The following is a 27,375-nucleotide window of genomic DNA, read 5'->3' as shown; positions in this document are numbered from 1 at the left end:
TTTGTTGGCAGAATATGATTGGTGGAGAGTGGTTCTCACGGTTCTTACAACTGAGGGTGGTTTTCATTTTAGCGGCTCCATATATATATATATATATATATATATATATATATATATATATATATATATATATATATATATATATATATGCTAATTATAATGAGAAAACTCACCTAGTTAAGAAAACCCAGTAAACCCTGTTGTGTGGCTAGGATTTAGCCACATCACTATATGTATAAAGATGAAGCCAATGATGATTTTGTCATTTACTCATTTTTTACTGAATATGTATCAGAGAGAGAGAGAGAGAGAGAGAGAGACGGTGCCTGTTTTGCTTGTTTCTCCTCTCCCACATTTAATGTGTAGTGTACTTTGTACTATGACAACTTTTTTGTTTATTTTGTACATATAACATAACTATTGTGGGTTTCTTTCACATCTGATTTTCTCCAAATAGAGAGTGGATGAGAGTGAATACCCATAAACACCATTCACAAAAAAATTGCATTAAACATGGTTGACTTGAATAGCTAACCACCACGGAGTGTTTCCGGTGGTACGGCGGCATTCAATGAAGATCCGGAAACTTCTTTAACGGGTTCTCCCTTAAATGTTATCCCACATAATCTTTTACCTGATTTTGCACTTAATGAATATGAAGATGCATTGGTTGAGAGCAGAGTTGTTGAAGATCCGGAACCTATTTTTACAGAGTTTCCAGGTGAGTCATACATTTTTTTTTCAGTTTTATGAAATGTGCACTTTTTCAGTTGTAGCGAGAACATTGTCATTATAGATCATATTGTAACACCCCGAAAACGGGTTTGGTAATCAAACCACGTTAATATTTATGAACGGATAAAAATACCGTTAGTGGTGAAATTAACCCGATAAGTATTAGGATTTAATAAATAAACCTAACATTAATTAAAAGGAGGATAAATACTTTGAGAGAAACAAAGTATATAAAAAGGGTCTGAGTTAACGAGACTTAAAGTAAAACGGGTTATGAACCCCGGAACCTACTAAGCTAACTAGGAATAATTAACTAAGTTATTAGTGGGTAATTAAGTGAAAGAATAAAAATAAAAATCAAGACTTATAACCCTCTTTATAGAAACTTCTAAACACGAGGGACTAAATATGGGCAAATAGGAAAGTGTTTTAATTAAAACATTTAAAACAAAAAAAAAATAAAAACACACACATGCGTGTGTTTATTTGATCGACCAGGAGAAGCCAGGAGAATAGGGTTATAAACCCTAGCTCAACAATTCATCAAATTGAAGCTCAATCCAAGCTCCAAATCAATGCATGAACACGTATAGACGATCACCAAGTCAAAAGGATCGTAAGGTATGTCAAATTTTGTAATTTGGTGATGTTTTAAATTTATGATGAACACTCATAATCAAAATTCGGGAATGAATCTTGAATGTATGAGTGATATAGTGTTGAATTCATGTTTAGAAACAAACCCTAGTTGAAAACTTGATGAATTAGTGTTAAAAACTAGGGATTTGATGATTTCCCCATATATGTACTAAGTGGGTTTTTATATCATTGTGATGATAGCAAGATTTTGTATGTTAAGTTGTGAGGAAACTGATGATACAATGCAAGATAGTGATATAATTCCTGAATATTAGACTAAGGGCTTGATTTTGATAATATAAACTTGGTTAAAAGCTAGTAATGAGTTAGATAAAAATAGTGTACAAATCATGCCCGCAATGTGTTTGTTAAAATGCCCGAATGATAGTAAAATTGAGATGAAATTAGTAGGAAGTGAAATTTGAACGGTGGCCTAGGATTAGCGCCTACTGGGTAAAAGGCGAAATGCCAAAATGAGTTGTTAAATTTAAGTGTCCAAAACTCATGTGTTATGAGGTAGTTTAACTTTTAAAAGGCCAAACCGACCTATGATAAAGTTCGGTAAGAAAAGTAGTATAACGGTTCATAAGGCATAAAGGTTATGATCTAGAATGACTAACCTAATCACCATGTGAATATTATATAATAGTTTGACGTTTGACAAGCTAGATGGAGGTTTAGGAAAGAAGCGGATCAAACGGATTGAATACGCGGAGAAAGAGCAAAAATGGATGCACGGTAAGTAAAGCTTACGTCCCTTTACATTATTTACAAAATATTTAAATTGCAAGTATTGTTTATGAATTCTATTAAGTGGATGAAATAAGATGTTTCGGCACGATATAAGACGGGTCGGAACAAGTGAGAATGGCAAAAACCATAGATTATGGTGAAAAGGGTAAATAAGGTAAGCTTGATGTGAGATGATGAACAAATATAAAATTTTGAAATGCTATGTTGTGGTGTAAACGTGGCGGGTAAAATGGTAAAGTAGTAATCCGGGCATGGATTAGCGAATAGATAATAGATTTGAAAGAACACCTTTTGATGAAAGTTATAACGGGTCAAACAAAATGAGAAATTGTCTTTTAGGTAAATAAAACTCACGATGCAAACCAAAATAGGGAAAGGGGTGAGATGGTATTAAAAATACCATCATATGTTGAAAATGGTCATTTCGAATAGATGGGTCAAATGGTGTGTTAATACCATTTGACATTAATAATTGATGACCACTTGTTGAGTTTTTGTGATTACAGGAAATAACATATGTTGCGTTGCTTTAACTAGAGAATTTTAGGTCACACCCTGACTTTTGCGGAAGCGTGATTATGGTGTGACTTTCTTATTACCATTGCATTCAATCATAACAACAACTATATGATAAAAACCATAGATTTGTCATCCATTAAATAAGTTTGAAAACATCACAACATCATTGTTTAAACATAGACTTCAAATTCAAGTTTTACAAACCATGCGAATTGTTTACGAGTTCACTAAGAACTCATCAAAAGGTATTAAATAAAACCAAGGTTTGGAAGATGTGTCTCGTCCAGGAATAAGACACCAAACCCAAACCTCAACACCATGGATGACATCTTTATTGACAACGCAACATGAAACTTCCAACGCCCGCCAGATCCACTTACTAATTCCCTGAAATGCATATATTTTGAAAAACATCAACAAAATTTGAGCGAGTTCGTGTGTTTGTTTGTGTGTATGGATAAACCTTTGAAACCATTGTAAGTATGAATGTAAGTTTGAAACCTTTGAAACCATTGCAAGGCCATTGATATGTGTAACGTGATGTAGGAAAGCTCAAACCTAGCAGATTTGCACCGGGCTTCCGGCTGTAAGACATAGTCTACCCATGGGCCAAACCCTGGTCCAACATGGGCGGGGCTCGCTACACCCAAATAGATCTATCACTCATGTCCTCGGTCTTACTACGGGGATTGATGGCCTTAAGCGTTATACCCACCACTCACATGATCTAAGTGTACCCTTCCTTAGCTAACCATACCAAATAATAACGTTTGTAAACAGTTGTAACATGTACTTCACCCCCGAAGTTATAAAACTGAAAACAGTTAAAGTAAAAGGGGGTCAATCAGAGGTGTTCTATACACTATGAAAGGTGGAAAGAGACATAATGCATGAATTCAGCTACATCTTCACTTAAACTGTCTTGTATATTGATATAACACAGTTTACAATCAGTAGACAAACCGGCAGCACCTCGGTATCACAGTCTAATTCCGTACCAAGTGAAACGGAATCAACCCTATATATAGACAAGCTAATTCCGTTTGAAACAGACTTTAAATGAAATCACTTACATGCGAAATTACATCAGAAACGGAATTAACATACTCATGCGGAATTACAATGTTATTCCGCACGGAATTACTGAAAGATGTCTTCATGCGGAATTACCATCTACATGCGAAATTAGCTCTATGTCATAATTCCTCGATCTTTATGCCATGTGAAATGCAAAACTCGATACAAGACGAAGTCGACCGATGTATGAACCAACAGACTCCCCCTCAGATGTTGATGAGTCTACTGTATGCCGAGTCTTTGCATCTTCAGTCTTTATCAGTCTGACTGCTCTCTTTTCTATCAGCACCAAACCGACTCCTTCTCTCAACATGCCTTTTTTAGGATCAGGATCAGAACATGGCTCAAACTTTTCTCCAATTCTCTTGATCAGATCTCTTGATTCCTTAAGTTCATCAGCATCATCAGCTTGCGTGAACTTTAGTTCCAGAATCGTAACTTGGCTCTTTGCATCCACAGGCTCCTCTTTTACAAGCAGACTCTCCCTCGAGTTATGCTCGTAATCAGGATCATCACCTGGCATCCATTCTGATCTTCAGGTATCGGAACCTGGCTTTCTCTTATCACAGAGTCCTCAGGTATACAAACCGGGCTCTTTCTCAAATTTCAACCCTGCATTGTCTCAACCACAAACATAAGTTTTATGATATTAAAACTTGACAAACACAGACTCCACCTGTAGATCTCTTTCTGGTGAACCTCTTGAAAGAATGATTTAATTATTTTAAAACTTTTACACACAAACTCCCCCTCACGAAATGTCATCATGTTTAGCACTTGAAATTTTGAAAATCAGCTCTTCAACACCAGTTGTCGAGAATCTTTTTTAATTTTTCAAAAATTTTGCTAAAACACACTCAAATTGTTTTTTGAATTTTTGATTTTAAAGAAATGCAGTAAAGAAATATTTATAGACAATATTTTTGTGAGTTTGTGTAAGAGGATCATATCAGTTTTTGAGACAAATCACTAACATCGTTAAGCTTCATTTCATTTTAAGTTCTAAACAATTCACCTAGATTGTCAGTATATTGGTCCACTTAAACTTTCACACAAAGTTCAACTGTTTCGAGATACGAGATTAATGTTTTAATGACTTAAACTTATTCGCGTGTCCCACCACTTGAATATACTCCCGTATCCAGATCCCAATATTCAGTCTTATAGGTGAGTATACCTAGATGATATCTGTTAAAGGGTTAAATGCGAAACCGTGAGAGCTCAGGTCAGAACTTCCGTTCAGCAGAGTGATGACGGCTCGACTTTTGGTGTGTTCCCTTTAGAGAATCTTTTCTTCAACATCACATGATTTACATTTTTCAATGTTTTATCATTTTTTATGCTGAGGGTGAGCTTATATTTCAAAGCATTTTGCAAAGTATTATACGGGGACTAGGCTATTGCTTCCGCAAAATCAGAAGTCCCGGGATAATACCCCAGATATCACTGAGTATAAAGACCTAGTATCTCAGAAAGATGGACCCTTCAAACAAGATTTTGGGGGTTACCCATATATCCAAGAAATGTTCGTCACAATCTACTAAATGTGCAAAAACCTACTGGCAAATCCGCAGTGAGATTGTTTATCACATTTTGACTTTCCATTTCTTTAGCATGTTGTGATAGTCCACTGATGTACTATCATTTCCTCTTTTATACATCAAAACTCAGTTTTGAATTTTTTTATGTTTTTGGCTTTTTCAAATTTTCTAATGTTTTTGGATTTTCTGAAATTTTTACTGTCCCTAAAATGCAAACACAATTAAAAAAATTTAAAAACAAACTGTACAAGAAAATTGACAACTACTGTGAATCGCTTCAATTCGCCATCCACTTAGCATAAACAATCAGAACTCCCCCTTACAACAAACTATTTTCCCATTAAGATTTCAAAACACTTAAGTTTGTTTTAATCAAAATGGTTTTTTCGGAAAATAAGTTTTTTGTTTTAACCACTTGTAGGTTCCCGGATAAGATCATCACTTTGTTTTTTTTCTTGTTTAAGATAGATGAACCCCATTATCAACCACTAGAAAGAAGATTACATCAAGTTCAACCTAATGAGCTTGACGAATCACTTGTAAAATTACCATCTGCACCACATGTAGGAATAAAACATCTACATAAATTCATTTTACCAATAAAGATGCCGATTCTTGCTTCACACTTACCAACCTGGAAGCTCCGGCAAGTCACAACCTGTAAAATTTAACTTTAAAATTCATTCACAAAATCAATTTTTATCAAGAATGATGTCGATTCCTGCTCCGCGATTACAAACTTGGGAGCTCCGGCAAGTCAGATTTTTAAGGAAAAATAATTTCCACCCAAGTCTTACCAACCTTGGGTGATTTTAACTCTGATTCAGTTGGGTTATAAGTTGCCTTCTTTGTCGCATAAAAATCTTTAACCCCTTGAACTTTACCCTCAACCATTTTTCCAAAAATCTTTTTTCACATTTCCATTAAATGCTTTCTCGACATCAAATTCTTTTTTTTCAGAATAGAATTGATTCGAAATCTCAACCTTACCAACCTTTTGTTTAACATTTTCATCCTTTAATGATGGAAAATTATCATCATTCACTGAAGGTACTGAATTCTCTTCTTTACACTCAATCTGTGGCTCTTCTGGCTTTGTAGAACCAGAATCATTGCCGATTTTACTTCAGACTTCTTAACAACCCACATCTGGTTGTCTTTGGCTTTCTTTTTGTAAAAATTTTTCTTTGAACACTTACCAACTTCATAAGTAGAATTTTCAAAAGTTTTGAATTTTTCAGTTGGTGGTTCAACATCGACAACTTTTTCTTTGAATTTTTCAGAAACTCCCTGTTTTTTCTTTGTATCCAACGGACAATTCCATGCAATGTGACCAGATTCATTGCATTTAAAACAGGTTCTCGTATCTTTTCTATGAAAAACAACAGTTCCTATTCTCTTCTTCTCAGCAAGAAACTCCTGGTTTGATTGTCTCCAGAATGGTTTCTTCTGTTCTTCCTCAGCACTTCCTCCTGAAACAAATTTTGTGTTTGTTTTAGAAATTTTATCATTTTTATAATTTTCAGGTGCAATAAAACCTAAACCTTTCTTTTTGAAATTACCGTTATGGTTTGGCTTCTTGTGAAAACCTGAACCAGAACTGTAACCTTTTTTCTTGTTTAATCTTTGTTGAACTCTTGAAGTGTATTTTTTAGGTTTTCAGTAAGATTTAAATCTTTTATTTCAGAAATATTAATTTCTGTCATTTTGAAAACCTTTTTGATCATTTCAAATTTAACACTTCTTATTGGAAATTCTTTATCAAAATATAATTTGTCAGAATCATTCAAAGTATATGCAACTTCGAATGTTTCATCATCCAAATTTGATTTTGATAACAAAAACTCTTTACTGTAAGCCCGTTTAACCGATGTCTTTGGACTGTTGACCGACGAACTCGAATTTCCAGACTCAGACTCCTCATCTTTATCCAACACCTGATCGACCATCTTTTTTATCAACTTGGACTCATGATCAGTGTCAGACAATGTAAAAGTGATGTCAATGTTTTCTGGTAACTCATCGGTTATATCAGACTTCAGTTTTATATTGACTGCTTTTTGAACTTGCTCCTCATTTGGTTTTCTAGGAGAATATCCTTCCCAGATTGGAGGCGGACACTTGTTGTAACTAACACTCTGTTTCTTACCAGTATCCTTTTTCTTCAGCTTCTCATCTTTAAATGCTTCCATACCTGCAACAGTTGGATAAATTCGGTCAATAAGATAATCAGAACTAGAATAACTCTGTAATAATCGTCTGATTCTCTCATTTTCTATCTTTTCAGTTTCCAACTCTTGCTTCCATTTTGCACTTTCTTCAATATAGAAATTGATAGCTTTCTGCTTCGACATCATCACTGCATTCAGCATTGTCAGTGCATCTTCTCTTTCAGAATTAGTCTTTTACAGACCAGTTACCATTCTGTTCAACACATCGTAAGATTCTTTCACGTAGTTGAGATCAAACAGTAACTTTTCTATCATCTTGTCTTTCTCACTCAGTTTCACATCTTTTTCTGCAAACTGCTTGCAAGATTCCAAGCATTTTTCACACGGCTTGATAACCTCAACAATCTTTTCGACTATTTTTTCGACTTCAACAACTTTCTCAACCTGTGTCTCAACACACTGTCTGCCTATGTAGTACTTAGTACTTAGTCTCTGGCTCATTCTGTGTCTCAACACACTGTCTGCCTATGTACTGAACTCCGTCAGCATATTCCTGCTTTATCAGATAACTGTACTAACTGTACTTAATGCATCATTTGAGGCAATATAGCTTTCACGCAATATTGGTATGACATTTGACAATGTATGATGCACATGTTTGTGTATGGCAGTAATCAAAATGCAGTTAATTGAAATTTCAGCATAGTCATTAAACACTAATCAAGATTAATTAATTATACGGATACCTGGATTTTTTACAGTTGTCACATTCTCCCCCTGTTAAGAAAATTTCGTCCCGAAATTTTTAGCTTTACTACTACCTGCAGGGGTGTTAGGGAATAAATGCGGGTATTTAGCTTTCATGCGGTCCTCACGCTCCCAAGTAAACTCTGGTCCGTGACGTGCGTTCCATCGGACCTTGACAAGTTTAACACTACTCCTTCGAGTTTTGTTAACTTTTCAATCCGTAACCTCAACGAGTTCTTCGGTGAAGTGGAGTGTGTCGTCAATGTGAACTTCATCGGCAGGAATAATCACCGTTTCCTGTGTTGGACTCTTCTTCAGGTTGGATACATGGAATGTATCATGAACACCGTTAAGTTCCGCAGGTAGATCCAACTTGTAAGCTACAAGACCAATCCTTTCCGGGATTTTGAACGGTCCAATATATCGTTGGTTTAACTTTCCACGCTTCCCAAAGCGTGCCACACCTTTCCAAGGTGAGACTTTCAATAGAACCATATCTCCCACTTTGAATTCCAAAGGTTTCCTTATTTGGTCTGCATAGCTCTTTTGTCGATCACGAGCCGTCTTAATGCGCTCTTGGATCTGTATGATCTTATTTGTTGTTTCTTGAACCAACTCGGGACCAACTAGCTGTTTATCGCCCGCATTTGCCCAGTATAACGGTGATCGACACTTGCGTCTGTAAAGAGCTTTAAACGGTGCAGCTTGTATACTTGTATGGTAGCTGTTGTTATAGGAGAACTTAACCAAAGGTAGGTGAGTGTCCCAACTGCCACCCAAGTCCATTACGCAAGCTCGTAACATGTCTTCAAGCGTCTGAATTGTTCTCTCGCTCTGACCATCCGTCTGCGGATGAAAAGCAGTACTCAAATTCAGTTGAGAACCAAACGCTTCCTGGAAAGATTGCCAAATCCTTGATACAAATCTTCCGTCTCTGTCAGAAATAATCGAGATAGGCACTCCATGACGTGCTACTATCTCCCTTAGGTACAACTCAGCTAGCTTACCAGTGTTATCCTTTTCCTCTGATCGGCAGAAAGTGCGCAGACTTTGTCAGACGGTCTACGATTACCCAAATCGTGTCATGACCTCTAGGTGTCCTTGGTAACTTCGTTATAAAATCCATTGAGATTTGCTCCCACTTCCACATGGGTATCTCGGGTTGCTGTAGAAGACCTGAGGGCTTCTGATACTCGGCCTTTACTTTGGCACAGGTTAAGCACTTTCCAACATAAGTTGCAACATCACCTTTCAATCTCGGCCACCAGTAGAAATCCTTCAAATCTTGGTACATCATATCCGATCCTGGGTGGATCAAGTACCTTGATTTATGTGCTTCATCAAAAATCACGTCTCTGAGACCACCAAAGAGGGGAACCCAAATTCGTCCCATAAAACACAAAGTTCCTTCCTCATTGGGTACCAACTGCTTCTCCATCCCACGGAGGTATTCATCCTTCAAGTTTTCCTTCTTGAGAGGTCTGTTTGAATGATCATCTCCAAAGCCCTAACCCTTATGGGCTTAATCCTCTCTTTTCGACTCAAGGCGTCTGTCACTACATTCGCCTTTCCTGTGTGATATTTGATTTCACAATCATAATCGTTTAACAACTCAACCCATCGTCGTTGTCTCATGTTAAGCTCTTTCTGATCGAATATATGTTGTAAGCTCTTGTGATCAGTAAAGATCGTGCATCGGGTGTCATACAAATAATGTCGCCAAATCTTTAATGCAAACACCACTGCTGTCACACCCCATTCTACGGGGGAAGCACGAGGTGTGATCATGAAAGGTTCTCATTGCATACGAAAGGTAAACATACTATATGCTCAAAATAACTTCAAACATTACATTACCAAAACATAAGTCAAGTGTTTACACACGTGATAGCATATTGTCTTAAGAGTTACAACTTTATTTAGCGATAATAAAACATAGCGACATCCACGAGCATAAGTAAGACCGTGCGCACATCCAGCTTTAATTACCTGAAATACATGTGAGTTTTGGAAAAAAAAAACGTCAATATAATGTTGGTGTGAATTCATGCAGTTTTTGTATTGAACGTTTGTATACTTTGTATGAAAAACATGGTATGTATTTTGTTTCAAAACGCGTATTCATGAATGAGTCAAGTATCTCTATATGTATCAAGTGTTAATGGGTTGCAAAGCCATTAACATGTGACACGACATAGGAAGTCACCAAACCATAGGCATTTTTCTATAGTCGATTCACGACTGAGACACAAAAACACTACTTGGTTCTAGTTGTCACCAAGAGTGGGGCTGCCCTGAAACCCATTAGATCTAACCTTTTGTTCTGCGGTCTTAGTATGTACACGATTAATGGTGCTTATGGTACCCTATCCGTGACACGATTTCTCGTATCAATTCTTGGCACTAGTTTTCGCCAAGAGTACTTCTCGTTTCAGTACACAACATATCAATTTGTAAATATTGAAGTATTTGTAACATGTATTTCACCCCCGAGTTATAAAGCTAAAAACAGTTAAAAGAAAAGGGGGAGCATGAACTCACAACTTTGTGTTCCTGTGCGTCGTAAACTTCACCGGGTTTGCTTAATTAACGTCGCGACCTATATGTGTTTTCTTAACGTTAGTCACTAGACTTGTGTCGCACAAGTACAGTCACTCTCATTTGTATTCGTATTGTTGTGTTAAAAATATTTTATATTTTTAACTAAGCATCTTACTTATATTATTTCCTCACATATTAATTTAAGTATCTCGTGTTTTGCACTTTGCACCCGAATTATGTTTCTTGTATGTTGTATGTGTGTTCTTATGTTTATACTCCTCATGAGTATTTAGTGTATTTTTAAGTTTTAATACGCTAGCACGTATAACACATACTATATACACTTAGCACAAAAGTTGGTGATAAAATAATATATATTTTTCTCTCAAAAATATACATACTTATATCCATTTTTATTCTTGAAGAAATCCTTATTTCTTATCACAAAAATTTAGGGAAACCTTGGTAATACTCTTAAATACATTTTTAGGGAATAAGTTTTTCAAATACTTATATTTTTCTAAGTGTCAAAATTTATAAAAATTTTGACAGAGTTTCCCCTAAAAATGGAGGTTTCCCATGTTTTCAAAACATGTGTTTATTTTCTTTTAATTCATCAACAATCAATCTTCAACAATAATCACCAACAATATATACTAATTCCTCTATTCCATGAACTTGAATATTCACAAAAATGTGTAGTAACCTACTAGCACATTTAGTAAGTCTTGTTCTCTTTAAAAATAAGTTTAATTTCTTAAAAACTTTATTTTTACGGAATATGAAGTTTCACAACTTCTAGTCGGTTTTTACGAAAATTATTTCTTTGTTAAAACTTTAGTTACACAAGTGTCCACACACTTGTTTGTTCATAAAAATACCTCTAGTTCATGAAAGATCCGGTTTTAAAACATGGTTTCGTCTTACAGTTGGTTTCCCAAAAATACCACTTGTAGATCTTTAGATCTACTAGTTTAGAACTTCATTTTACAAGAAAATTTACTTTTACACAAGTTCATGTTATTGTGTAGTAGTGTTCATCATCTAGTCCTTTTCATACTTTAACATACACTAGTTCATGTTCTATGAACATAACCTAGCCGGGTTAGATGACGATCCGAACTACTACTAGCATTAAACAACACAAAATAATCATCACAAAACAAGTTTAACAAGTTTTACACCATTACTTTCCTTTTATCCATTAAGTTCATCATTTTACAAGACTTTTAGTTGGTGATCTTTAGTGTTTATGATTTTTAGCCATTAAATCATCTATTAACCATCATAAACAAGAACAAGAAGATGTTTAGAAGCACTTACTACTAGCACAAGGCTAAGGGAGTTCAAGAGGACAAAAGAGGTGGATAAAAGCAAATGAAGAAGGTCCTTCAAGATCCGCTTGCACCGAGCTTCGTTAGTGGCCTTCTTACTCCTCAATATCACCTTGGAATGGATGGATGATGTTGGAAAATGAGGGTGGCAGTGGTGCTTGGTTGGGCCGAGAACAAGGGAGGGAGAGAGGGAAGTGAAGATGGAGTGATGGAATGGTGGTATTTATAGACCTTCCATATAGCATATTCCTAGCATATTCCTGGCATATTCCTGGCATATTCCTGGCATATTCCTGGCATATTCCTGGCATATTCCTGGCATATTCCTGGCATATTTCTGGCATATTCCTGGCATATTCCTGGCATATTCCTGGCATATTCCTGGCGTATTCCTGGTGTATTCCTGGCATATTCCTGGCATATTCCTGGCATATTCCTGGGTTTACTACGTTGTCTGCGTTTTGCAGTGTAAGCACTGTGTCGCGTAGGAACACACGGTACGCGCTTAAACTTGAAAAATAACGTTTTTAAGCGTTTTAATTTATTTTTCAACACGAACCTGATTAAAATAAAATTTTAATCATAACAGAATATTTGTGGGATTAAATATTATCCGGGCAGCCACCAACGTTCGTTTCGCAGTTTTGTCGTAATTAGTTCTTTAGTTCAAATAAACATGTTTTGCCATACCGAATCCGTCGAAACTTATTTCTAAGTTATGTAAGGGATATTTAGGGTATATTTGGCTTACGTCACAGTTCTGGAGTGTACGTCGCGTTAAACTGATTGCGTTTAAGCACCAGTTTGCGTATAACCTTCCAGAAAGTGATTTAAAGCTTGAAATCGGTATCGAATCAAATTGTTCGGTTGTTCGGTTAGATACTAATTCGTTAAAGTGCTTAATAAGCATTTAAAGTGTCGTTAGTGTTATTTTTAGTGACACAAAGAATTCCCGTCACTTAGGGAAATATTCTGGATGATAAAACGACATCTCTGCACAATATTTATGTTGTTAAAAGCTGAATTGTGCTGAATTTAATAAAGTTCTGCACTTAAAGTGTGTTTCGGGTGCCTTTTAGTGCGTGTTTTAGCTTTCGTAACGACCATAAATTAAACCCTTATATGTACTCTTGGGTTTTAATGTTCCTTTGTCGTAGGACCTACACCTAGGCCTCAATTCTAATGCCTGACTGCTTTCTGCAGTTCCGTTGACACAGTGTGTCTTACCGGTGAGTTTACTAATATTTCTGACGCAGCGCCCTCGATTGCATGAAGCAATATTTTGTAGTATACAACGTGCATGAATTCACTTGCTTAGCATCTAATCAGTCAATGTTGACATTTAAGCACATAAATGCAGTCATTAAATAATAATTAAAGTGTACGGAAGTTACCGGTTTTGTGCCAGTTGTCACAGTCTCCCCCCGTTAAAAGAATTTCGTCCCGAAATTCAGACTGAACTAACTCTCGCAGGAGTCTTCTTGAATAAGTGGGGATACTTTTCCTTGAACTGGTCTTCGTGTTCCCATGTGTATTCGGGCCCATGCTTAGAGTTCCAACGTACTTTGACAAGTTTCACACTGCTCCTCCTGGTCTTGTTGACTTTCCAGTCGGTAACCTCAACGGGTTGTTCGGTAAATCGGAGGGCGTCATTAATATGCACTTCATCCGCGGGGATGATCACGTTCTCTTGTGTTGGACTCTTCTTGAGGTTGGACACATGAAACGTATCATGTACTCCATTAAGGTCTTCCGGTAACTCCAACTTGTAAGCCACGATACCAATTCTCTCCAAGATTCTGAATGGTCCAATGTATCGTGGATTCAGCTTCCCACGTTTTCCGAATCTGGCTACTCCCTTCCAAGGTGAGACCTTTAACAACACTTTGTCTCCCACCTCGAATTCTAAGGGTTTTCGTCTTTGATCAGCGTAGCTCTTCTGTCGATCTCGAGCCGCCTTAATGCGCTCTCGGATCTGCGCAATCTTGTCGGTTGTTTCTTGTACTAGTTCAGGACCAACCATACGTTTGTCACCAGCGTCTGCCCAACATAGGGGCGATCGGCACTTGCGGCCATACAGAGCTTCGAACGGCGCGGCCTTTATGCTTGTATGATAACTGTTATTGTAGGGAAACTCAACTAAGGGTAGGTGAGTATCCCAGCTGCCGCCTAGATCCATGACACATGCGCGAAGCATATCTTCCAATGTTTGTATGGTTCGTTCGCTCTGGCCATCTGTTTGTGGATGGAATGCCGTGCTTAGATCTAGCTAAGATCCAAAGGCTTCCTGAAATGATTGCCAGATTCTTGAGACAAAGCGTCCATCTCTGTCTGAAATAATGGAGGTCGGCACTCCATGACGTGCCACAATTTCTTTCAAACATATCTCTGCCAGTTTTCCAGTGCTATCCTTTTCTCGGATTGGTAGGAAATGCGCAGACTTTGTTAATCGATCAACTATTACCCATATCATATCGTGCCCTCTCGGGGTCCTGGGTAATTTTGTTATGAAATCCATCGAGATTTGCTCCCACTTCCACATGGGGATCTCTGGTTGTTGTAGTAGGCCAGACGGTTTCTGGTATTCAGCCTTAACCTTGTCACACCCCCAAAAATCCACACGCGGAGTACCACCGCTTGGAGGCGTGACATGACCAGGATCAAGCCACCAATCATATTGAACATAACATTTAAATAGTAAAGTTAATCAAAACAACCCATCACAATATAATTGGTGTTTAACAAAACGTAATTTGAGTAGCGGAAGCGTAAGTATGTAAATCCAATGTAAATCATAGGTTCAATGTTTAAATGTTAACATGGCATCCACGATCCATGTCCCACAACGACCTGCTCCTCCTTGTGCAAGCTCCATATGTACCTAAGGTCCTGCAAGGCATGCAGCAGAGAGTCAACAACTAGTTGAGCGAGTTCACAGTCAATAGTTCAGTAATCGTAATAGTATAGTAAGCCTTGTGTTCGTTCATTAAGTCATGTATCGTATTAGTTTCCATCGCGGGCCCTCTCGGCATGTATGCGAAGATTTGGGGAAATACTCCCAAATGTCCTAGACTGTATATTTGTATCGCGGCCACCCTGGCATTACTTGCGAAGTTTTAGTATCTATAGTTCGCGGCCTTCCCAAGGCATGTGTGCGAATGATTAGTCATAATATCGCGGCCAACCCTTGGCGTGTATGCGAAGATCAGTTCAATAGGTATACTAGTCTAGCCGTATCTTATCTTTACTCTTCCTCACCCGAGGACCATATCATTAGGTTCGATTAACTAAGTATGTACGAATAAATCATTCAATCCCATTCCCACCCTGGGAACCCCATGCCTTGGTAAGAGTGTGAACTCACCTCGATTTGCTCGGTAAGATTAAAGTATGTGTTCACTGTTCGATCAATCCAATCCTAGTATGGTTTCAACGCCAGTTAGTTACTTACACACATAATTCACCTATTCCTATTATGTAATTATGAACAAGCATGGCACGTATCATTACACAAACTATAATAGGTGTTCGGGCCCTATGTATTTTCATATTACATGAACACATATCACACTAACACAGTTCACAACTCAAGAATGTGCATTTAACCATAGTTTATAATATTCCATAACCCATATAGCATGGCCCAACATCAATCAAGAAATCACATAACTCTTCGGCCCACTAAGCTGACCGAGTTTAGATGTTACCGCTAACCTGAGGCCCACATCAGTTTTCATGTTACTTATTTGATCGACCCAATCACAGAAAACTATCATTCCTTATTCGACTATGGAGTCCATCAGTCAACATGTTTATATAACACCAATCACATGTTCATATAATATTAGTCAACATATATATAGAATCCCTAACATCATCATTATTATAGTTCCATCAGACAACAGGCCCGAGCATTCAACATGCAAAGAACATCACTTATATATCCTTGACTTTTTAGATGTGCATGACCAGGTTGTACCCTAAGTATATATGGTTGTACGCTTAAAAGGAAACAATATGAACATCAACAACTATCATCATGATTATCAAGTTAACAAATCTGAACGTCCTTCTTTAAATTAAGATATTTAAATTAGCATTTTATCAAGAAGAAATCTTGCATTCATTAAACTGTGTAGTTTATACTTCAAGTTCATATGACACATATTCATATATCAAATAAGTGATGATAACACAAACAACTATAATCTACACTATCATATCATCATTTACTTCACATGTGTTCGCACATATATGTTAAATTTTAAAGCCTTAGACCCTCTATAACTACCAACGATCGACCGAACACGGTATCACATATACAATCACACGTCTATACCAAGCATGCCAGTCCGTATATGTGTTCATATTATTATGCCGGAGTCGTACCGAAACTATCATTCAAATCTACTCCCTACGTTTCCGTTCGGATACAATATGTAACAAAGATATACGTAGTTACGTGTACATGTATTACTAGGATTCATGTAAATTTTCATAGTTTTAAAACGAAGTCGACCGGTAAGAGTGAAGCGAATCCAGCATCATATGCGTCATACGTATTGCGTGCAAACTAAGCACTTATCATAGCCATACTTTCATGCATAACATCGAGTAGGAACGATACATATACACACCAACAAACGAACATATACATCCATATAGTTTCACGTAATCGCTTAATCATTATCAAACATAATCACCATAAATTATAATACAAATTCAGGCCAAACTAGGTGTGAGTTAACTAACCGAGACTCGGGATTCGAAGGAACACATCAAGAACAGGAGAGGATCTTGCTTCGAGTGGAGGGGGAGGGGGCTGCCGTCGGTATAGATGACCAGGAAGAGGAGATTAGGGTTTAAGCCCTTTTTTTTTGGGATTGTGATCATGTCCTATAGCATGAACGTAAATATAATGTCTCCTTCATATTGAGGCGGTTTGAGAATTGTTTGAGGTTGGGCCGCATGGTAAGGGATGTGGCAACTGGGCTTGGGAACAATGATTGGGCCGTACAAAACAAAGCAATAGAATTGGTGTGAGATAGGATTGGGCAGCCTTCGTTGTTTTAATATTACTATTATTTATTTATTTATTTATTTTTTTAAAACAAACTAACAATAAGACTATAATTAATCAACCCATATAATGTAATAATGATCATGCTCAGGTTCAGGGCTCATAAGTTGCGAGTTATGTCATGGTTCAAACGGTTCGAGTCGGTTCATCACAATATGGACTTGGTTTCGACTACACGTTTACACACCATAAACTAAATAAGTATAGATTTAATTCGTCGAAGTTACTGGTTGTCACAAACCTTAGCGCAGGTCAGGCACTTTCCTACATAGACAGCAACGTCGCTTTTGAGTCTTGGCCACCAATAATATTCTTTTAAGTCTTGATACATCTTGTCCGACCCTGGGTGGATCGAGTTTCTTGACTTGTGCACTTCATCAAGGATGACTTCTTGTAGGCCACCATAGAGCGGAACCCAAATGCGCTTTTTAAAGTATAAGGCCCCCTCTTCATTTGGCGCCATGTACTTCAATGCACCCCGGAGGTATTCAGCTTTGTGATTTTCCACCTTAAGGGCTTCTTGTTGTGCGTCACGAATACGTGAAGTGAGGTTCGTTCGGATAGTCATTTCCAATGCTCGAACCCTTAGGGTCTTAACCCTTTCTTTTCGGCTCAACGCGTCCGCTACAACATTTTCCTTTCTTGGGTGGTACTTAATCTCACAGTCGTAGTCATTTAACAGCTCGACCCATCGCCGCTGGTGCATGTTCAGTTCCTTTTGATCAAGTATGTGTTGCAGGCTTTTGTGATTTGTGAAGATTGTACATCGAGTACCATATAGATAGTATCGCCAGATCTTTAAGGCAAATACCACTGCGCCCAGTTCCAGGTCGTGAGTGGTATAGTTTCTTTCGTGCACCTTCAATTGCCTTGAAGCATAAGCGATGACCTTTTGGCGTTGCATAGGTACGCAACCCAGTCCTTGTCGCAAGGCGTCGCAATATACCACGAAGTCTTCTGTGCCTTCGGGTAGTGACAATATTGGTGCATCGCATAGCTTGATCTTGAGTAGCTGAAAAGCTTCTTCTTGCTTAACACCCCAGCCATACTTCTTGTCTTTCTGCGTAAGGGCGGTTAGTGGGTGAGCTATTTTTGAGAAATTCTCGATGAATCGCCTATAGTAGCCCGCTAAGCCCAAAAATTGCCGAACTTCAGTCGGGGTTTTGGGAGCTTCCCAATTCTTTATGGCTTCAATCTTGGACGGGTCTACATGAATTCCCTTCTCATTCATCACATGACCAAGAAATTGTACTTCGCGAATCCAGAATTCGCACTTTGAGAACTTTGCATACAGTTTCTCTGTCTTCAGTAGTTCTAGGATGGTTCTGAGGTGTTGTTCGTGCTCTTCTTTCGTCCCTGAGTAGATTAGGATATCGTCGATAAATACAATCACGAATTTATCGAGATATGGTTTGCATACGCGGTTCATCAGATCCATAAAGACCGCTGGTGCATTCGTCAGCCCGAATGGCATCACAAGAAACTCGTCATGTCCATAACGTGTTCTGAATGCCGTCTTTGGTACGCTTTCTTCTTGGATCCTTAACTGATGATATCCAGATCGAAGGTCGATCTTGGAATAGTAGCTTGATCCTTGCAACTGATCAAATAAGTCATCAATCCTCGGTAGTGGGTACTGATTTTTGATAGTGACCTTGTTCAGTTCTCTGTAATCGATACACATTCGCAGAGTTCCATCCTTTTTCTTCACGAACAATATTGGAGCTCCCCAGGGCGAGAAGCTTGGCCTTATGAATCCTTTATCCAACAACTCCTGGAGTTGTGTGGATAATTCTTGCATTTCGGATGGTGCAAGTCTATAGGGCGCCTTGGCTACATGAGCGGCTCCTGGAACCAAGTCGATACGGAATTCGACTTGTCGTTGCGGAGGTAGTCCTGGCAGATCTTCGGGAAAGACATCAGGGAATTCTTTCATTACAGGAATATCTTCAAGTTTCGGCTCCTTAGTCTTCTTATCTATCACGTGTGCTAGGAAGGCAACACATCCTTTCCTTAAGCATTTATGTGCCTTCATGCAACTGATGATTCGAAGAGGTGCATCTCGTTTTTCTCCATGTACGATGAGAGTTTCATCATTTGCCCAAGGGATGCGAATGATTTGCTCATGACAAATAACTTCAGCTCGGTTTGTGGACAACCAGTCCATGCCGACTACTACATCGAAGCTACCTAATTGGATAGGTAAGAGGTCGATGCTAAATTTTCGTTCACCAAGTTCTAGTGTACAGCCTCTAACAACTTCGCCCGATTCAACAAGTTTACAATTGGCTAGTTCTATGGAATAAGGAATTTCTAATCTACTAGATTCTATTCCAAGCGTACGTTTAAATTCCACGGACATGAAACTATAATCGGCTCCAGTGTCGAATAATATGGATGCGAAGTGATTGTTAACGAGAAACGTACCGGTGACCACGTTAGGGTCCTCGCGTGCGTCCCTTGCTCCAATTACAAATGCTCGGGCCTAAGCATTGTTTCCTTCTGGGCAATCCTTCATGAAATGATCTTTGCTTCCACATCTGAAGCATCCTTGGTTTCGCCCATTTCCGTTGCCAACACCATTTCCATTTCCACCATTGTTTCTATTATCAGCCCCATTACGATTTCCATTCCCGTTCCTCTTACTCCAACAGTCTTCAGTGCGGTGACCCAACTTTCCACATTTGTCACACTTTGAGATGCGACAAACTCCCTCGTGATGGCGTTTGCACCAATGGCATTTGGGCAAGGTGCCCAGGTATCCCTTAGCTGGAGCGCCGTCCATGGCTGCAAGCGATTTCGCCTCCTGAGGCGGGTTGGGGCCACGCTTCTTGTTGGAACCCTTGTTGTTACGAGTTGCTTGATTCAAGTTTGCATGTTTCCTTTTCTTGCCACCGGACGACTCAGCATGCATCTCGGTGTTTTCTGTCGGGTTCAGTGATAGCTTCTCCATGCGAACACAGTCTTCAATAAGGCTGACAGCCAGAGTTACAGCCTCAGTGATTGTCTGGGGTTTGGCTGAAGTCACCATGCCACGAAATTCCGGGGCCAATCCCCAAATGTAGCGTTCAACGCGCTTGAATTCCGGAGTTACCATGTAGGGAATCACCCTAGACAAATCATGGAACCTTCGAGTATACCCTGTGATGTCAGCACCTACCATAGTCAAGTGCCAGAACTCCGTCTCCAACCTTTGGAGTTCGGCACGAGAGCAATACTTCTCTCGCATTTTCTCTTTCAGTTCATCCCAAGTCATGCTATACGCGGCATTATCGCCTAGGGTTTGGACTTGTAGGTTCCACCCAGTCAAAGCTTCATCGACAAATAACCCAGTTGCAAAGGTGACTTGTTGATCCGCGGTACACTTGCTCATGCGGATAGTGGCCTCAGTCTTCTCCGTCCAACGCACATATGCTACCGCTCCTCCAGTGCCATCGTAGTTCATTGGTTTGCAGTCGAGGAACTGCTTGAAGGTGCAGCCTGTAATTAACCCAACCAATTCACATATGAGCAATTGGAGAAATAATGAAGCAAGGACCGTTCATAAATTTCTCCATGCCTAGCAAATTGTCTTAAGGTTACCTTGGGCTGCGTTTCCTCCTGACGAATCTCCATGTCCGTTACGCCTAGCATTGCTTGGCCCTCTACTGTCTTGGGTACGATTCGCCTCATACTGGGCGATAGCAACAGAGATCCTCTCTTCCAGTAGAGCGTCTAGCTCTTCAGCAGTTCTGGCAGTGGGGGAGAAGGAGGTTGATCACCACCTCGAGCATTCACAGCTCTCCTGGGTGCCATGTTCTGATAGAACATAACACAACAGGGTTAAATATTTGTTTGATGTCGTCGTACTAAACGGTAGTAGCATATATATTCACAGGTATATACCACATAATTAACATCAAACAATTATTACTCTAGCAGAGTACTTAGTAGGCTTGCACTGAGGGAATCTACACGTGACAAGACCTGCTGTGGTTTCTGTGCACTGAATTCCATAATTATGTATGCATCCATAATTACGTAACTCCTTGCACAGTCCGCACAGTTCGTTTCATCCTCGTATTTCTTCCTTCAGTTAAGTCATTGTTTTCAGGCAAAGCCATGTATACTAGGGGTATTCTACATCTAGTACATGTATATGCTAATTATCACACATATTTGCAAGTAATCCTTAATCATAGACAAGTGCTACCCCAGTGCACCCTAGGTCACGTAGCGTCTTTTCTAGACTCATGCAAATAGTTTTAGGCAGTGGATGTCGCGGGACGTTTTATGCAATGAAAACTTTTTGAAAAATTGTTTTCGTGATAGGATCCTAGAGATTGTAGACTAGACTCGAGAAGGAATCCTGGTTCACTACAATCGCAGCTCTGATACCAATCTGTCACACCCCTTTCTACGGCGGAAGCACGAGGTGTGATCATGAAAGGTTCTCATTGCATACGAAAGGTAAACATACTATATGCTCAAAATAACTTCAAACATTACATTACCAAAACATAAGTCAAGTGCTTACAACACGTGATAGCATATTGTCTTAAGAGTTACAACTTTATTTAGCGAAAATAAAACATAGCGACATCCACGAGCATAAGTAAGACCGCGCGCACACCCACCTTTAATTACCTGAAATACATGTGAGTTTTGGAAAAAAAAAAACGTCAACATAATGTTGGTGTGAATTCATGCAGTTTTTGTATTGAACGTTTGTATACTTTGTTTGAAAAACATGGTATGTATTTTGTTTCAAAACGCGTATTCATGAATGAGTCAAGTATCTCTATATGTATCAAGTATTAATGGGTTTCAAAGCCATTAACATGTGACACGACATAGGAAGTCACCAAACCATAGGCATTTTTCTATAGTCGATTCACGACTGAGACACAAAAACACTACTTGGTTCTAGTTGTCACCAAGAGTGGGGCTGCCCTGAAACCCATTAGATCTAACCTTTTGTTCTGCGGTCTTAGTATGTACACGATTAATGGTGCTTATGGTACCCTATCCGTGACACGATTTCTCGTATCAATTCTTGGCACTAGTTTTCGCCAAGAGTACTTCTCGTTTCAGTACACAACATATCAATTTGTAAATATTGAAGTATTTGTAACATGTATTTCACCTCCGAGTTATAAAGCTAAAAACAGTTAAAAGAAAAGGGGGAGCATGAACTCACAACTTTGTGTTCCTGTGCGTCGTAAACTTCACCGGGTTTGCTTAATTAACGTCGCGACCTATATGTGTTTTCTTAACGTTAGTCACTAGACTTGCGTCGCACAAGTACAGTCACTCTCATTTGTATTCGTATTGTTGTGTTAAAAATATTTTATATTTTTAACTAAGCATCTTACTTATATTATTTCCTCACATATTAATTTAAGTATCTCGTGTTTTGCACTTTGCACCTGAATTATGTTTCTTGTATGTTGTATGTGTGTTCTTATGTTTATACTCCTCATGAGTATTTAGTGTATTTTTAAGTTTTAATACGCTAGCACGTATAACACATACTATATACACTTAGCACAAAAGTTGGTGATAAAATAATATATATTTTTCTCTCAAAAATATACATACTTATATCCATTTTTATTCTTGAAGAAATCCTTATTTCTTATCACAAAAATTTAGGGAAACCTTGGTAATACTCTTAAATACATTTTTAGGGAATAAGTTTTTCAAATACTTATATTTTTCTAAGTGTCAAAATTTATAAAAAATTTGACAGAGTTTCCCCTAAAAATGGAGGTTTCCCATGTTTTCAAAACATGTGTTTATTTTCTTTTAATTAATCAACAATCAATCTTCAACAATAATCACCAACAATATATACTAATTCCTCTATTCCATGAACTTGAATATTCACAAAAATGTGTAGTAACTTACTAGCACATTTAGTAAGTCTTGTTATCTTTAAAAATAAGTTTAATTTCTTAAAAACTTTATTTTTAAGGAATATGAAGTTTCACAACTTCTAGTCGGTTTTTACGAAAATTATTTCTTTGTTAAAACTTTTGTTACACAAGTGTCCACACACTTGTTTGTTCATAAAAACCCCTCTAGTTCATGAAAGATCCGGTTTTAAAACATGGTTTCGTCTTACAGTTGGTTTCCCGAAAATACCACTTGTAGATCTTTAGATCTAATAGTTTAGAACTTCATTTTACAAGAAAATTTACTTTTACACAAGTTCATGTTATTGTGTAGTAGTGTTCATCATCTAGTCCTTTTCATACTTTGACATACACTAGTTCATGTTCTATGAACATAACCTAGCCGGGTTAGATGACGATCCGAACTACTACTAGCATTAAACAACACAAAATAATCATCACAAAACAAGTTTAACAAGTTTTACACCATTACTTTCCTTTTATCCATTAAGTTCATCATTTTACAAGACTTTTAGTTGGTGATCTTTAGTGTTTATGATTTTTAGCCATTAAATCATCTATTAACCATCATAAACAAGAACAAGAAGATGTTTAGAAGCACTTACTACTAGCACAAGGCTAGGGGAGTTCAAGAGGACAAAAGAGGTGGATAAAAGCAAATGAAGAAGGTCCTTCAAGATCTGCTTGCACCGAGCTTCGTTAGTGGCCTTCTTACTCCTCAATATCACCTTGGAATGGATGGATGATGTTGGAAAATGAGGGTGGCGGTGGTGCTTGGTTGGGCCGAGAACAAGGGAGGGAGAGAGGGAAGCGAAGATGGAGTGATGGAATGGTGGTATTTATAGACCTTCCATATAGCATATTCCTAGCATATTCCTGGCATATTCCTGGCATATTCCTGGCATATTCCTGGCATATTCCTGTCATATTCCTGGCATATTCCTGGCATATTCCTGGAATATTCCTGACATATTCCTAGCATATTCCTGGCATATTCCTGGCATATTCCTGGTATATTCCTGGCATATTCCTGGCATATTCCTGGCATATTCCTGGGTTTACTGCGTTGTCTGCGTTTTGCAGTGTAAGCACTGTGTTGCGTAGGAACACACGGTACGCGCTTAAACTTGAAAAATAACGTTTTTAAGCGTTTTAATTTACTTTTCAACACGAACCTGATTAAAATAAAATTTTAATCATAACAGAATATTTGTGGGATTAAATATTATCCGGGCGGCCACCAACGTTCGTTTCGCAGTTTTGTCGTAATTAGTTCTTTAGTTCAAATAAACATGTTTTCGCCATACCGAATCCTTCGAAACTTATTTCTAAGTTACGTAAGAGATATTTAGGGTATATTTGGCTTACGTCACAGTTCTGGAGTGTACATCGCGTTAAACTGATTGCTTTTAAGCACCAGTTTGCGTATAACCTTCCAGAAAGTGATTTAAAGCTTGAAATCGGTATCGAATCAAATTGTTCGGTTGTTCGGTTAGATACTAATTCGTTAAAGTGCTTAATAAGCATTTAAAGTGTCGTTAGTGTTATTTTTAGTGACACAAAGAATTCCCGTCACTTAGGGAAATATTCTGGATGATAAAACGACATCTCTGCACAATATTTATGTTGTTAAAAGCTGAATTGTGCTGAATTTAATAAAGTTCTGCACTTAAAGTGTGTTTCGGGTGCCTTTTAGTGCGTGTTTTAGCTTTCGTAATGACCATAAATTAAACCCTTATATGTACTCTTGGGTTTTAATGTACCTTTGTCGTAGGACCTACACCTAGGCCTCAATTCTAATGTCTGACTGCTTTCTGTAGTTCCGTTGACACAGTGTGTCTTACCGGTGAGTTTACTAATATTTCTGACGCAGCGCCCTCGATTGCATGAAGCAATATTTTGTAGTATACAACGTGCATGAATTCACTTGCTTAGCATCTAATCAGTCAATGTTGACATTTAAGCACATAATTGCAGTCATTAAATAATAATTAAAGTGTACGGAAGTTACCGGTTTTGTGCCAGTTGTCACAACTGCGCCTAATTCCAAATCATGTGTGGTGTAGTTCTTCCCATGAACCTTTAACTGGCGCGAAGCATAAGCGATAACCTTCTGTTTCTGCATCAGCACACAACCCAATCCCTGACGCGAGGCGTCATAATACACCACGAAGTCATTGGTGCCTTCGGGTAGGGATAAAATAGGGGCATCGCAAAGCTTGTTTTTAAGCAGCTGAAAAGCTTCCTCTTGTTTGTCTCCCCATTCATATTTCTTGTCCTTTTGAGTAAGGGAAGTCAGCGGTTGAGCGATTTTCGAAAAATCCTCAATGAATTTGCGATAATACCCAGCTAAATCTAGAAACTAGCGGATCTCGGTTGTCGTCTTCGGAGTTTCCCAATTCTTGATCGCCTCGATCTTGGTGGGATCCACATGGATTCCATCCTCATTTACTACATGACCAAGGAATTGAACCTCACGCAACAAGAACTCGCACTTTGAGAACTTTGCGTATAGTTTCTCCTTCTTGAGCAGCTCTAAAATGGCTCTAAGGTGTTGTTCGTGCTCTTCCTTCGTCCTTGAATATCAAAATATCGTCGATAAACACAATCACGAATTTATCGAGATATGGCTTGCAGACTCTATTCATCAAATCCATAAAATACTGCCGGCGCGTTTGTCAACCCAAACGGCATTACTAGAAACTCATAATGTCCATAACGAGTTCTAAAGGCAGTCTTTGGTATACTTTCTTCTTGAATTCGCAGTTGGTGATAACCTGATCGAAGATCGATCTTGGAGTAATAACTCGAACCTTGAAGTTGATCGAAGAGATCATCAATCCTCGGCAAGGGATACCGATTCTTGATGGTTAACTTGTTTAGCTTACGGTAGTCAATGCACATACGAAAACTACTGTCCTTCTTCTTGACAAACAGTACTGGAGCTCCCCAAGGCGAGAAGCTTGGTCTAATAAATCCCTTGTCCAAAAGCTCTTGAAGTTGCGTCGACAATTCTTGCATATCGGAAGGCGCAAGTTGATAAGGTGCCTTGGCTACAGGCGCGGCACCTGGAACCAAGTCAATATGAAATTCGACTTGTTATTGAGGCGGCAATCCTGGCAAGTCTTCGAGGAAGACTTCAGGATATTCCCTTACAACTGGGATATCTTCCAGCTTCGGCTCATCGGCTTCCTTGTCCACAACGTGTGCCAAGAAGGCAACACATCCTTTCGGCAAACATCTTCGGGCCTTCAAACAACTGATAACCCTTAGAGGCGTATCATGCTTCTCTCCATGCACTACAATTGTCTCTCCATTCACCATCGGGACGCGAATGATCTTCTCATGGCTTACGATCTCAGCTCGGTTACTCGATAACCAATCCATTCCAACTACCACGTCAAAGCTTCCCAACTCGACTGGCAGAAAGTCAAGAGTAAACTCGTGCTCTCCAAGCTCTATAACGCAACCTCTAATTACTTCGTTTGCTTCTACTAGCTTTCCATTAGCTAGTCCTGTCGAGTACGGAATATCTAGTTTACTAGCTACTAACCCAAGTATATTCTTAAATTCTAGGGATACGAAGCTATAATCGGCACTAGTATCAAATAGTACAGATGCAAAGTGTTGGTTGATAGGGAACGTACCCGTGACTATGTTCGGATCTTGGCGAGCTTCCCTAGCTCCAATGTTGAAAACTCTTCCTTGGGCTTGGTTGTTCTTTGGGCAATCTCTCTTGAAATGCCCAATATCTCCGCAACTAAAGCATCCTTGCTTGTTTCTAGTACCACCTTGGTTGTTGCTGCGGTTTCCATTTCCAGCTTGGTTTCCAGTACCACCACGATTACCATTACCGCCATTTCCTCCTTGATTGCGGTTTCCGTAACCGTTTCCACCACGGTTTCTGTTCCCACTACTATTTCCTTTCTGACCACCATTTCCACGACCAGTACCGGCCCAGCATGTCTCCTTCGAATGACCATTCTTCCCACAAGATTCACACTTCCTATACCTACATGGGCCGGCATGATGGAGCTGGCATACATCACACTTAGGCAAGGTGCCCATGTATCCTTTCCCTTTGTTCTCTGAACTTGCAACACCAGTCTTGACCTCGGCTAGTGGGTTCGCATATCTTTTCTTGTTACCACCGTTGTTTCCTTGAGTACCTTTCTTGAAGTTCGAGAACTTCCTTTTGTTCTCGCCTGACGACTCAACATGAGTCTCCTTTTTCTTTCCATCAGAGATTGAGAACTTGTTCAGCCTAATTGCTTCTTCAGTTAATGCCACACTTAGATCAATGGCCTTAGTGATCGTTGGAGGCTTTGATGTCGTCACCAT

The 27,375-nt window shown here is 38.7% G+C and overlaps 1 protein-coding gene across 1 annotated transcript; it reads right to left on the bottom strand.

The window, feature by feature from the left end:
• Positions 1–530: 530 nt before the first annotated feature.
• On the bottom strand, positions 531–27,375 carry LOC110906593 (cold shock domain-containing protein 3-like). The gene is made up of 3 exons (XM_022151703.1): positions 26,682–27,375; positions 7,414–7,458; positions 531–700 (listed from the first exon to the last, which is right to left on the bottom strand). The coding sequence occupies exons 1-3, from the start codon at positions 27,373–27,375 to the stop codon at positions 531–533; spliced, it is 909 nt and encodes a 302-aa protein (XP_022007395.1).

Source organism: Helianthus annuus, chromosome 14 (assembly GCF_002127325.2).
Source record: "Helianthus annuus cultivar XRQ/B chromosome 14, HanXRQr2.0-SUNRISE, whole genome shotgun sequence".
Lineage (NCBI taxonomy): Eukaryota > Viridiplantae > Streptophyta > Magnoliopsida > Asterales > Asteraceae > Helianthus > Helianthus annuus.
This window is presented reverse-complemented; position numbering and strand designations above follow the sequence as displayed.